Source organism: Cebidichthys violaceus, unplaced genomic scaffold (genome assembly GCF_023349555.1).
Source record: "Cebidichthys violaceus isolate CVI_PGR_0920_01 unplaced genomic scaffold, fCebVio1.0.p SCAF_1, whole genome shotgun sequence".
NCBI classification, from domain to species: Eukaryota; Metazoa; Chordata; class Actinopteri; order Perciformes; family Stichaeidae; genus Cebidichthys; species Cebidichthys violaceus.
This window is the reverse complement of record NW_027176262.1, coordinates 11,922,606-11,935,614: the sequence shown is the minus strand read 5'-3', so window position 1 is coordinate 11,935,614 and position 13,009 is coordinate 11,922,606. Positions and strand designations below refer to the sequence as shown.

The 13,009-nt window shown below is 38.1% G+C and overlaps 1 protein-coding gene across 2 annotated transcripts; it reads right to left on the bottom strand.

The window, feature by feature from the left end:
- Nucleotides 1-235: 235 nt before the first annotated feature.
- Nucleotides 236-10,590, bottom strand: scn3b (sodium channel, voltage-gated, type III, beta). 2 transcript variants are annotated; one of them, XM_068710879.1, is made up of 6 exons: nucleotides 9,884-10,590; nucleotides 7,667-7,845; nucleotides 7,323-7,551; nucleotides 3,817-3,955; nucleotides 1,646-1,729; nucleotides 236-1,143 (listed from the first exon to the last, which is right to left on the bottom strand). In XM_068710879.1, the coding sequence occupies exons 1-5, from the start codon at nucleotides 9,936-9,938 to the stop codon at nucleotides 1,666-1,668; spliced, it is 666 nt and encodes a 221-aa protein (XP_068566980.1). In that variant the 5' UTR covers nucleotides 9,939-10,590; the 3' UTR covers nucleotides 236-1,143; nucleotides 1,646-1,665. The 2 variants fall into 2 exon arrangements, with proteins under 2 accessions (XP_068566980.1, XP_068566988.1); XM_068710887.1 differs by lacking the exon at nucleotides 1,646-1,729.
- Nucleotides 10,591-13,009: the final 2,419 nt, after the last annotated feature.

Below are 13,009 nucleotides of genomic sequence, written 5' to 3'. Positions count from 1 at the left end.
GGGAGCTGGAAACACCAGAGGTCTTTATTGTGGTTGATTTCAAGCACACGTTATTCCTTTCAACAGCACCACAGTCACAGATAATAAGAAGAACATAAGACAGGTGGTGCTAAAAGTCAATACTGTATTTTCCTCTCAACATCCAAGTGGACTCTATCGCTGTGCAATTTCAATGGCATCTGCATAATTAAACAGAAGTAAGAACTTTTCAGTAAAAAAGCTTCAACACAGACTGTAGAATGCATTGCGTTTAATAGTTCAAAAGGAGCTCACTCACACATATATCCGTAATAGGCAAAAAACAGTGTGGTATGATTGGATCAAATAATATATCAATTTTTACATAGCTGCACACATTTAATCTCAATAACAATGCTGTTATAGAACACCAGCAACAGTTTAACAATACATTTCAGAGTTACTGGTCGAGTAAGGCTTAACCTACTGGATGTGCTTTGACGTCAGTTCTAAGCACAGATTAAAGATTTATACCTAATGACGTCTAGATGAATATAGATCAACTCATACAGAGTGACCTAATACAGTATAAATGTCTCTATATTTCCATTACATTGTGGTTTCACTGATGCACACAGCAAAACAGGGAGAAATACACATCCATACAGTATAAAAGCTGCAATCCATTTTCCTTAAAAAGACATTGGCCAGAACAAATAAAACTGTGACCCAAAATTCAAGCATCGTCTATAAAATTGTAATAAAACAAAATGAACTAAACAAGAACAACAGAGTCAGTATTCAAGTTGTATATAACAGCCAGGAGGACAGTTTCTTTTATTGGATCATTCCTCTCGTTTATAGTTTATGAATCACACAGGCACCACTAACTACTAAAAAAATATTCAGTCGCTCTATACTCTGGCAGGTCCGAGTGAAGCATGGCTGATAATAAGTACAGGACACTTACGTGTTTGTTCTTTAACCTGCTGTATTTAAGAATACACTTCATTTCAGATGCCTGAAGGTAAAGAAAAATGTGAGGAAAGGAGGAGAAAACTGAGCAATTTGTTTGTTGATACACAGGGAAGGTTGGTTGGCCGGATTCCCATGGCTGTCTGGGAGTAATGATACCTTCATAGTGGCATTTACTGTCATCGAAGTTCCATCGTGTTTGGTTAATATCTAAAAAGAGCAGAGAACATGTTCAATCTTACTCAACATGGAATAATTGATGTGCTAAATAACCAGTGGCATATTGCAAACTGCAAAATTAAACGATATACAAAGTCAACATAATCTAATACAAATTTGTCCTTAAGGATTATTATAACTCAGGAGCCCTACTTCATATACATGCAAATTAAATACAATTTAGATTGATATAATTTATTAACTTTATATGCAGTTCAGTGCCTGAGGGGACTGTTTGAATTACATGTACTCAAAATTGTCATGTTTTATATTGAACTACTGTACACTGAATGGAGAGAACGAATGGGGGACTAGTGATCAGGTGACATTTCCAAAAATGGCAAAGGGAATGAGCAAGAGGAGACACAAATGGTGCTGAAGCAACAGGCCTCCACAAGCTGCACATGAGTTATGAATCTACAAGAGTGAGTTGAAAGAGAGAGGGATGATTTCACTGATCTGGATCAGGTTGAGAGCATCACATGTAAAATACCGTGTCACTGTTAACAGCTTTTATTCGGTAACAGGAGCGGCTGGGTTGTCTTTCTGCTCAGAAGGAATGGCTAGGTAGTTTGTCCTGCAGGCAGATTGGTATAAAAACAGAGGAGTGTCTAAGACCTGATGGTAGGACAATTTCTATCACCATATACCACAAAATAGTGCTGGTTAAGGTTTCACGCTGTTCCCTTATGGAACTGTGGGGCCTTCTGTACATTCATATCTGTCCCTTATTCATGATGTCACGGCAATGTACACCCCCACAAGAAATCGTTTTCAAAAGATAAAACCTATCACTGCAATGTGGGCAGCAGGGAGCTATCATCAGAAAGAAACGATGGCCTCATACAGTATTTAACAGCAATTTTTCATATTGTTAAAAACCACAATACCTCGACCAAATATGCGCTCAATTTAATAGAACTGCACAGAAAGTGTGTAGATGAAGTAAAATTCATAATAGTGAAAAGACTTTTATGACTGTCAGCATATTTAAAACGGAGCCTCATTTTGTATATGTTGTTTTTTTACAGATTATCACTTTTGCTGCTGTGTTCCATCTTTCCCTTCAGTGACATGACTAATATGATCTGAGCCTCTAATGCATCACAAAATGTAACCTCAAAATGTTCTGGTAGACTACATATCCATTAAGCCCGAGTAGCTAAGAAGTCCACCACGAAACAGCCTCTTTGAGTGGGTGTAGTTTCTTACTGTCAGACATGTTGCCATACGGGTCAATAACCGCCACAACCCATTAACTCTTTCAGCTGCAGGAAATGATTAAGCAAAGTTACGCAAATTCCATCACTTGATGCTTTAAATTAATGCACTCATGATCTGAACATTGACCAATAAACTTTACTGAAATGCTGAGGGCTAATTTCTACTTAAAATATAACATAAGTCGACAGCCCCTTCACGGTTTAAATTTGCCACTAAATGTTGCATCTATCAGCACCTAACCTTTCATGTCCTTTATTTACCAATTTATAGCGTACCTAATGGATTTCATGTCACTTTACTTTAATTTCCAAATAAAACAAAATGCTTGCTGAGTTCTAGAGCTGGTTCACTTCATTGGGGCTGCAAAAACGATTAGTTTTGATTCATTGATTTGATCATTTTCTTGATTGATTGTTTTGTCTATAAAATGTCAGAAAATATTGAAAAATGCACATATCTTAGAGCCCAAGGTGACATATTTATCACATTTTATTTTGGCTGATCAACAACTTGAAAATATTTATGTAACTATCATAGTTGTACATTGCATTTTTGTCGATTTGTTTGGTGATGCTTTATTTTACAGGTCTGCAATTTACAGTTTCCTAATTATTTCCAAAAACTTCACTATATAGAGGTCTTTATTTTCTCTATTTTTAGTACCAGTGTTCGAATAAAGTGTTACTTTATAAAGTTTCTCTATTAAGTTGTGTTGTGTTGTGTCCAACCCCTGTGTATCTACTTGTCTGGGCTCTATGCATCAGATTTGAAATCAGGATTAATCGCTCGCAAAACCACAATAACTGGATAAGCACATGTTCTCTGATTGTTCTGTTCGGGTCATAAATTGCCTGTTCAGAAGTTGTCAACCTGGATTGAGTGGCCTCGTCAACACCATGACAACCCGGAGGGAGCTGAGTATACAGGCACATTTGAGTCTTTGTCAGTGCTGACAAGGTGCTGCAGAAAATGGGTTTCTGATGGAGCTGCAAATCCACCAGTGATGTAAAAAGGCTGTTTAGAAAAAAGAGCAGTCAGCAGCGCTTCGAATTATTCAGGCCTGTCAGGTACTCTAAGTGAAAAGACAAATTACTGTTGCAGGAGGTTATAAACTGATGCAGTGTAGACTCAATTAACTCTCGGTCTGTTTGTCTGTCTGACTCTTTCCCTTCGCCTCTTTCCGGCAATCTTTGCCCCCAAAATCTCTCTTTCAGACCTATTTTTACATTTCTACTTATTATTATGTAATAACCAGACACCCAGGAATACACAGGTAACATTTGTTTGGCACACACCATCTTGGTGACTCATAATATGAACCCACTGCATTGCTGTTGCACTTTGGAAATAGGTTTGTGTTCCAATTACCTGGTTTCCTTCGTACCCAGACTCACACTTATCTGTGTTTGCATCTAACTCATGTGTCTGTGTGAGACTCACGCTGTGTCCTGTGCCTGCTCATCTGACTTGGAAATCTTCCTGTAGCAGTAGACCATCTCTACTAGCAGCCAGAAGGTCAAGCACACCAGCAGCACATACATCATGATCTCAGAGTAGAGCGCTGCAGTCTCTCCAGTGGCTGTGGAGTAAAAACAATAGCAAGGAACATGTATTATTCAGTATGCATCCTTCCTATGAATGTCTCTGTGTTGAATATAGCAGGGGAGACTTTCTGTATTCACTATATTTAAGAAAGTGTTAAGCTTGTTCATGTATGTGCAACACTGCTGACCCACAATCAACTCTGTCATTATAGAGACGGCAATATTTTTTATGGTAAAAGTTGAGCCCGACTCAATAGGTGCAATAGTTATTACAATGCATCTGAACTTTAAGCAAATCCAGGTCAAGTGTTCCAGTGTGCGTCCTGTTCGAAGACTTTAAAAATGATGCACAAACTATGTTGCATACAGAACATTATGGCCATACCTGTAGTAAAATGAAAATAGAGCCTAGGGAGTTAAAGGTGGCTTGTGGAGTTTTCTTGTTAACAAACAAAAGTTGTGTTTGCATTCAGTGGTTCCTACCAGAATATGTATATATATGGATATATATATATATATAAATTGTGCATTGTTTACATCCAACCTTGTCTTATTTGCTTCTTTTGTTGCTGTATAGCTACATTGGTTTGTACGACTGTCTGTTAGTAGTGTGAAACAAATGGCAGTGTGCATGTGCGTCCTTATATGATTGCATGGTACAAACAAAACAGGGACCTAAAAACAATGCTCCATACGTCTGCTAGTAGTCAAGAACTCCACAGGGTACCTTTTAAATATGAAATATGATAACTATGCAAAGTCACAGTGGTACTCAGGGCATTACACACCTCATATTTTAGGTCATGTATACAAATGTAAGACCTATTAAATTATAACTCATTAAGTAATATCTTTACATTTAGATTGGTTTGCATTCTTTCAAATTTGTCTTGGAATGATACTCTGATGCTCTTATGAACATTGAAACAGGGCTTTCAGTGTAAGTGATGGTAGACAAAATTGGCAATCCCTGTTTTTACTGAAGTTAATATGAGGCTTCAGCAGTCTGAATTCATCATATTAAGCAGGTATCTGCCAAAGTTACATCGGTTTTAGTACAGAATTTCCTCTTTGTGTTTCCACAGAGCTGTTTCCACAAGGCTGAATAAGGCTAAATTTAGACTGTGGATTGTCTCCATCATTTACATTGGATCTGCATTAGAAAGGTTTTTTTGATGACTGGAATGAACAGGAGGAGTGATTCCAGCAAGCAAAAACTATTTCAAATGTGCACCTAACTTGGAAAAAAATCTTGGAATCTATCCTTTAATATAATTCATTTCAGGATCGTTATGAGCCATTGTGAACCACTGTGACTGTGAGTGTGTACCAAATTCCAGCCTGCTGACCAGACAGTTAACAGCTTTCACTGATTTGATTCTGCAGTCTCTGCACATAGAGGCTATTAGTGTAATATAATCCCTTAGATGGGAAAGCACAGATATGTTTGCCGTAAACTAATCCATTCTGCTACTATGGACATCATTACAGTAACATGATTCCCTAGCTGTAAAGTACAGTATACACTGGCTGGTGGCTTTTATGAAATTTGGTCCCACATGTATGAGATGTGAAGGAGAGGCTTGTGAATATGTATAAAAGATCTGTGGTATATTTTAGATAGTTGCACTTCGGAGGAAAATCACAACCAATTTTCACTCTTCTTTTTCCAGATAAAAACCAAACACTGGAATACAGCTTGCCTGGCCTATATTTAAATGCCTCTGATAGTGAACTATATACCACATGCAAGCAGTTTTATATAATGTAAAGTTAAAGACCTTTTAAAAAAGTAGTTCCAAATATACATGTTGTATTGTATATTTGATCAAAGTGGAAAATGAAACATTCAGCAAGCCAAGCATTCGGGAAGCAGAATACATTACCACTTATCATAGATAGCAAAGTAGTTGGTTTGAATTAACCCCTTCAATGACAACAGAAGAAAGCTTTGATGAACAATAAAGGCAGACAAAACAAGACACACAGTTAATCCTTCTCAGTACAGTGGCAACAAAGGGGAGAGAAGGAAAGTGGTGCTGTTAGTGCCCTCACACTGACGCATCACTTAGTGAAAACACTGAAAGTGAAAGTTGGAAATATATAATAAAATGCAAGACCCACTTAAAGCAGTCGGATAAACACTTTATGCAACATCGAAGGAGGGGCATGTGCAGCACAAAGAGAACACTCAGTACTCAGAAGTCAACATGGCACAGATTTGTATTTGTACCAGGAGGGATTGTTAATTAACACGCGTGAACTGAACCTCTCCAACATATTCTGTGTGCAGCTGTATCCTCCTCATCCTCCTATCATGGTAGCATTAGAATGTGCAATACTGCTGGGAAATGGTTATGTTGTCCTGCATCTGAAAAGCCAGCTCTTTTGATTAAATGTATCTCACTCCTGAGAACATTGGTTAGCATAAATCCATTCTTCTGACATTAAAAATTATGCAGAAAAAAATATTGTACACATATCAATTAGATATTAAAGATATTTAGCTGTACAGCCACTCCTGTGGAGTACACCAATACTGGCTTTTGGAGAGCTTTTAAAGGCTAAATATGAATAATACATTTATTCAGGGCTGTAAGTGTTTCCTGCATTTTTTATTTTAAAATGTTGAAATGAAACACATTTGTATTGCAATGGATAAAATAGATTGGGGTAAAAAGCTTAAAGCTTCTACAAGTAACTTTCATTTTGGGTTGATATCCGCGGTACCTGTGGACAGAAGCAGAAATGTTTCCCAGCACCAGATTCCCTTAGAAAACTCTTACTGTCTGCTCCGCTAAATCCTGGTCCTGGTTCTCCTGTGCTTCCCTTTCCTCTCACGGGCCCAGCAATACGGCCTAAACCTCCAGATCTGTCCACGGTGGTCTGTCTACTGCCGGAGGACCCACTGGAGTCTGAGCTTAAGGACTTTCTGGTGAGCCTGCATGATATCATCTGATTTTGTGCGTAATCCGACCCAATGTCACCGATAACAAGCATTACCAATAACTGTATAGAAATAGCCAATCTTCTCGGTGGTGCTCTCATTAACTTATGTAGGTCACACAGAGACAACAGATTGAGACTGTTTCATAACCATTTAAAAGTGCCTAACAGTAATGCTAAGTGTCAGATCTGAGTTGTAGATCTCTTGGGACCGATGTCTATTTTTGGTAACCTCACAGGGGCATGCCAATGACCGAAAAACATTTAAGGGCAAACACAAATCTGAATAACCTCATGTGTAGCTCTGGAATAGCCCTGCAAAACTGATTTGTCTCCACACAGAATCATAGCTGGACTTAACACTGAGCTGTAGCAACCAAGCATTTTGCTAAGCCTGAGCACAGAACAGGAACAGGGTAGAACAACATGGAAAAAGAGGGTAACTATTAGCCGCACCTTTTGCTTTCACCTTCAACTTGATTTCCTTGGTGAGGGAGACTGAGGGTTTGAAGTAGTCAAACGTAAACTGCCGATGGACGTTGCACACATAAATGCCACTGTCATTATAGGTGACGTTGATGATTCGAATGGAAACATCTTGCAAGTCCTGGCTCCCATTCCAGGCCAGACGGCCCTTAAATGGTCCGTCCAATTCAACTGGTCTGTCAACTTCATACTTGTATATCTAAGAGAGAGGAAAGACAAGCAGGCATGCATAAAATATATATCGGCTACCAAACATACTAGTATGAACACATACAACGTGTTATATTATACACAATAATATAGCAGGGACCTACAGGAGTTTCGTCAGATGGGATATCCTTTTCTTCGTATGGCATGTAGTACCATTTCACATGTGTCGTTGATTTGATCTCATCCCTCTTCATACAAGCAATGCAGGTCAACTTCATGGATTTCCCCAGGACTGCATCCGTCTCCGACGGGATATCGACACATACTGGCCGGCTCAGGTGGACTGGAGGAGCATGGAAATGTCAATAACGTAGCCTGATGAAAGCTCAAACATGTTAAAAGTCCTGCTCCACAGTTTTGCTTATTGTTACTTCGTGTTTGACTTTCACAGCGCAGAATGATCTATGTGCAGAGTTTGACACTAGTGTCAAACTCTGCACATAGATCATTCTAGTGACTAGAGGCTAATTTCACTTTCATCTGCTGAAAGTGTATCTGTGCTAATCTTAAATGTGAGTTTAAGATGTATAGGTACAAGGTGATTACTACTAGTTTAGAAGCCAATCCTGGTCCAGTATACAACTAGTATGCCAAAATATGCAAGTGTGATGTGGAAACTTGAAACCTTCAGTGCACAAAGACTGAGATTATTTTTTTATTAAACTAGTAGAAATCATGTAAAAACTTTTGAAGTCAGTAAAATTGCCACTAACCATCCATGTCTGTCACTTCATAATTTAGAAATTTGTGTGAAATTGTCATAATTAGAATATCAATTCTTGCGTTATGGCAATAAAAATGTGTTTTTGAGGTCACAGTGACGAATTCTAATCTTTGAGTCGAATCCAATGTTTGTGCCAAATTTGAAGAAATTCCCTCCGGGTGTTCCTGAGATATCGTGTTAACGAGAATGGACCAGACGGCCATACGTATGTTGCCGGTCTGTAGGCATAAAAACACTATTCTGCATATTCCAGATTTTGGATATTTGAGTGAGGGGTAACTAATACATTTAGTATTTATTTATTTAATTCATTTTTTTTGTGGAAAAACGATATAGAACACTAATTATTATTCAAAGAAGTGTATTTTTAGAGGTCTAAAAACATGTTTGGAGGGAAGCTTTAACTGTTAGATTTAGTTAATCAGTAATTGCATATAAACAATGTACTACAGTAGTCTTTTAGAGAGCTTTTCAATACTTACTGAACCAAACAGGTTGCCTCAAAATGGGCCCATTGTAAAAGCAAGAGCATTTCAAAATAAATGTGCTTAAAGGTGGAGCTATAAGTCATCTTCTACTAATTCTTTGGGAGGATACATTTTTTTTGGTGTAGGCCTGAAGACATTTTTAAACTTAAATTGATGACCGTGTGAATACAACTATATGCACACTACTGTGACAGCCATAGTTTTTAACTGTACATGTAGTAAAAAAAAATACGCATGGCCCAGTGTTTCTTATTGAGGTCATCGGCTCCTGCACTCTGCGCTTACATAGAGCCAGACACAAAACTCAGCAAGCGTTAAAACGACACAAATTCAATTATACAGCTCCGTGAGCACTATAGAAAGACTTGAGTCACAATACTGATAGTAAATCCAAGATCATTCAGGCCAGTAAACACTAATAACGGCCTCTGCCCATTAGTATTAGCTGGCAGAAGGAGGAATAAATGGAGGGAGGGAGTGTTGGATGCAGGGTTTGTGGGTAGTGTAGGAGGACAGCAAAGCATTGTGTAAATGCATTGCAAGAGATGGACTAATTAGAGGAAGGCAGGAAGTGGATGATAACGTGGAGGGAAAGAATTAAAGGGATTATGCACATTTCTTGTGAAGTGAAGTGAGGCAGTATTCTCAGTGAGCTCGCCACATGGATGTCTGTGTGTGTGCTGCTGTGTTGGGTCCAGTGCTCTTATATAACCCCAAGTCCCCCAGGGCAGACAGTGACAACATCAATTCCATCTCATCTTTTTTTTTTTGCTCAGGGCTCATACAAACACATGGAAATAGGACAGAGAAACAGGGAGACTGATAGGGAGTAAAAAAAATAAATAAAAAAAAAACGGGAAATAGTTTAAGCAGGGTGTCCTCTGTTGAATGGATCGATTTATTTCACTTAAATGCTAACAACACTGAGCGGTGTTGCACTCTGCAGGGGTCAGTGAGGCTGCTCTGAAAGTGAGTTTTGAGTTCACAGACAGTTTAGTTCACAAGTCATTAATAAAGCCAGTGATTACTTATCTATGTAACCAACAATCGGTTGCAATAAGACATGCAACATTCACAATCAAAAAAGATACATGTACAGTTATACTTACCAACAAAAATCAAAAGTACCAAAGTTTGCAGATGAACTCTGGTTTGAGTTACCATATTAAGACAATGTCCCCTCCAGCTGTTGCTTTTGGGAGAAACCCTTAAGTTGTCTTCACACAAGGCCAGGAGTAAGATAACAGGAGTTGAAATGACTTCAGGACCACGGACAGCGCCTCTCCTCGGCAGATGAGTGCGCAGGTAACTTCCTTCTTCACGACTGAAAATCCAGACCAAGCTGTCGACTTAAACGACAGATTTCAAACGACAAAAAGGGCATAAAAGAGTTGCAGAAACGAGGCTGTGGAATATCTACGTGCTCATTTAAATTCGAGTCTTCCAATAGCCCCTTGTTTAGCCATTCAACAACTTCATTATTCGCTCCAGTCGGTCAAAATAAACAAGCCCATGAAGAGCGATACAACAGTCCTTCTGCGGCTTTCATTCAGTCCAGATCCATCGAGAAAAATAGAAGAAGAAAAAAGAGAACTAGCGAAGAGGAAGAACCTGTGGATTCTCGAAAGCCGATTTAGTACTGTTGCGAGATCTAGAGTCTTGTTTACACAAACAGCAAAATAAATGAAAGCAGATATCTTATTTCACTCCTCAAAGAATAACTCCATTGATTGTTCGAAATATTTCCCCCCCATTAAGGATGACTGATGACATTTCCAAGCCGTGGATCACTGCCTTTGTTTTTTTTCCAGCAGTCACTTAGCGCTGGCAGAGCAGAGGCTTCGATACGCATGCGTGAGTCACTCCCTCTTACACTACAACGTGCACGTCCATATTATTGTAATTTGCGTCGACCTAACCAACTGATCATGCATGCCTGTTTGCATTTGCTTTTCTTTTGACTGAAGAAACAAAACCCAGCATATAATGTCTAGCATATATTTATGTATATTGTATATAATGTCATTATACATACATACATACATACATACATATATATATATATACATACATACATACATATATACATATATACATATATATATATATATATATATATATATATATATATATATATATATATATATATATATATAGATCAAAAGGTTCTCAGTGATACATAATAGTGTAGCCTCAGCTCTACAATGTGGCTTAAGGTTTACAAAGCTTGCATACTGTGCAAAATCTGATGCATCTTATGTATCCACACATAAAGGCATAACATCGCAAAATCCTTGCAATGATTCCTACCCTGATTTTGTGTTTTGAAATCATATGAATGCCAAGCACATACATACTGATCTATATCTGTGGCTCACTGCCGCCATGAAGCTGATAAAATACTGTGCAAGACACAATCCACTAATCAAATGGTATTCTATCCTCTGGAGTTTAGCCTTAAAGGGGCATGACCTTTTCTGTAGTATTCTGTCTATATTTGGATACAAACCCATGACTGCTATCCAGCAACAAATGCTTTTCATTTTCTTTAATAATTAAAGGGATAAACAAAGATGAATACAAAGGGTAAAGAATAAGTATTTTAATAAATTCTGTTACATTGAGTCACTGACTCAGGTAACAACACATTAAACCCGTATTGCTGTACATCACGCCAACACAACCTGCACCAGAAGAGGAGTGAAGTGTCTGCTGAACAGAATAATTATATCACATGTTTGTATCTCTCACTGAAAACTAAAGTGATTTGACTCCCTTGTAAAATTTGAATGATGTGATGAGGATGCAATAAAATTGCCATCAAACTGAATCCACAGGGTACATCTTGCTCCTTTTGTCTTTCTCTGTTACCTGCACTACATCCAATATAAATATCAATATTGATTTCCTGACTATTTCTTGTGGAAAATCTATATTGGTCTATTACCGACTCTAATATAAATGTGAAAAGAAGGGCCGTTTTTTGTTTTTTTACAAAGAAAACCTCTTTCTGTACATATTACTGATTATACGATAACATATTTCAGTTTAATGTGTGTTTTTTTCTCCCACAGGAACGAGGATACAGTATCCTCAGGCCTGAAGGAGAAACGGTAATCTCACTGTAGCATCACAGTATTTAATCTCGCTGCCATTGTATCTGGAGTAATGACAGGATTACTTAGAATAGCAATAAAGGATTTGAGAATATCAGCATTATCTGAAAAAAACAACATTTGTTTTGAACTTTTTTGTATCTATCTGTAAACATTAAGATGAGTTTGAGGAAAAGCTGTGTTAGAGCTGTAAGAGTGAATCAATAGGTTCTTGCAGTAATGCTTAGTTGTTGGAGCAGGTTTTAATGTAAAAAGAACGGCACAGAGGCAGCTGAGTGCACTCTTGTGTTGCTGTCAGCATCAGCAGTAGGCCAGCACTCTGAGAAGCAGACTAAATATGGCAGGCTTGGATGAACCACATCCTGCAGATAAGGAAACCATAGCAACAGTAATGCAGTACCATGGTGACTACAGGAGACCTGGTTAATGACAGACCACAGACTTAGGAAGACAACAGGAAGCCTCCAACGCAGCTCTCTCTTTTGTTTTTTCTTTTTTTTACAGGCATCCAGTAGGTTTTGATCAGATCGTGTGCTTTCACTGTTAAAGTGATTTTCTGTGTTCAGGTCTAAGGGCTTTCACAGCAGCTGATGAATACTGCACTTTTGAGTATTTTAGGATAAATGTATCCCAACTCCAAAACTGGAGAGCAACAGGACAGCATTAACAAGCAGTTTAAATAAGGGAGTGATTTGTTTAGGTGACTGGGTATAAATAAGTGTGTTAGAGAGAGTACGCGTTTGCTCATGTATGTTCTGTATACACATGTGTATCTACTTGTGTATCTACTGGAGAGAGCAGATTTCTAGGGATTTGGAAGGATTTCAAGATTATAACATGATTACAGCAGACAGCCATGGATGAAACATGTTGGAAACTAAGATGTAAATCTCATGCGCAGCTTGCTAGAAAATGAATGCTGGAATGTGGTTCAGTGTACTCATCTCTCTAAACATCCATCATATTCAGTTTAGATCCATCTGTATCTGGATGCACACATTCAAAACATATCACAAGAAGTCTGCTACTGTTCAGACATAATTCATTTAAAAACAAAATGCTTATCTTAAATGCGAAACAGAAGCATGCAAGCATAGTCTTTATTTTGATTCTTGATTC

What these genes read in the sequence shown, in the direction of transcription:
- scn3b (XM_068710879.1), bottom strand. Translation starts at nt 9,938, where the DNA reads ATGGTAACTCAAACCAGAGTTCATCTGCAAACTTTGGTACTTTTGATT. An exon ending in TCCCATCTGACGAAACTCCT is followed by an intron (nt 7,552 to 7,666) that starts GTAGGTCCCTGC and finishes CCTCTCTCTTAG; the next exon opens with ATATACAAGTATGAAGTTGA. An exon ending in GAGCAGGCACAGGACACAGC is followed by an intron (nt 1,730 to 3,816) that starts GTGAGTCTCACA and finishes ATCTGCCTGCAG; the next exon opens with GACAAACTACCTAGCCATTC.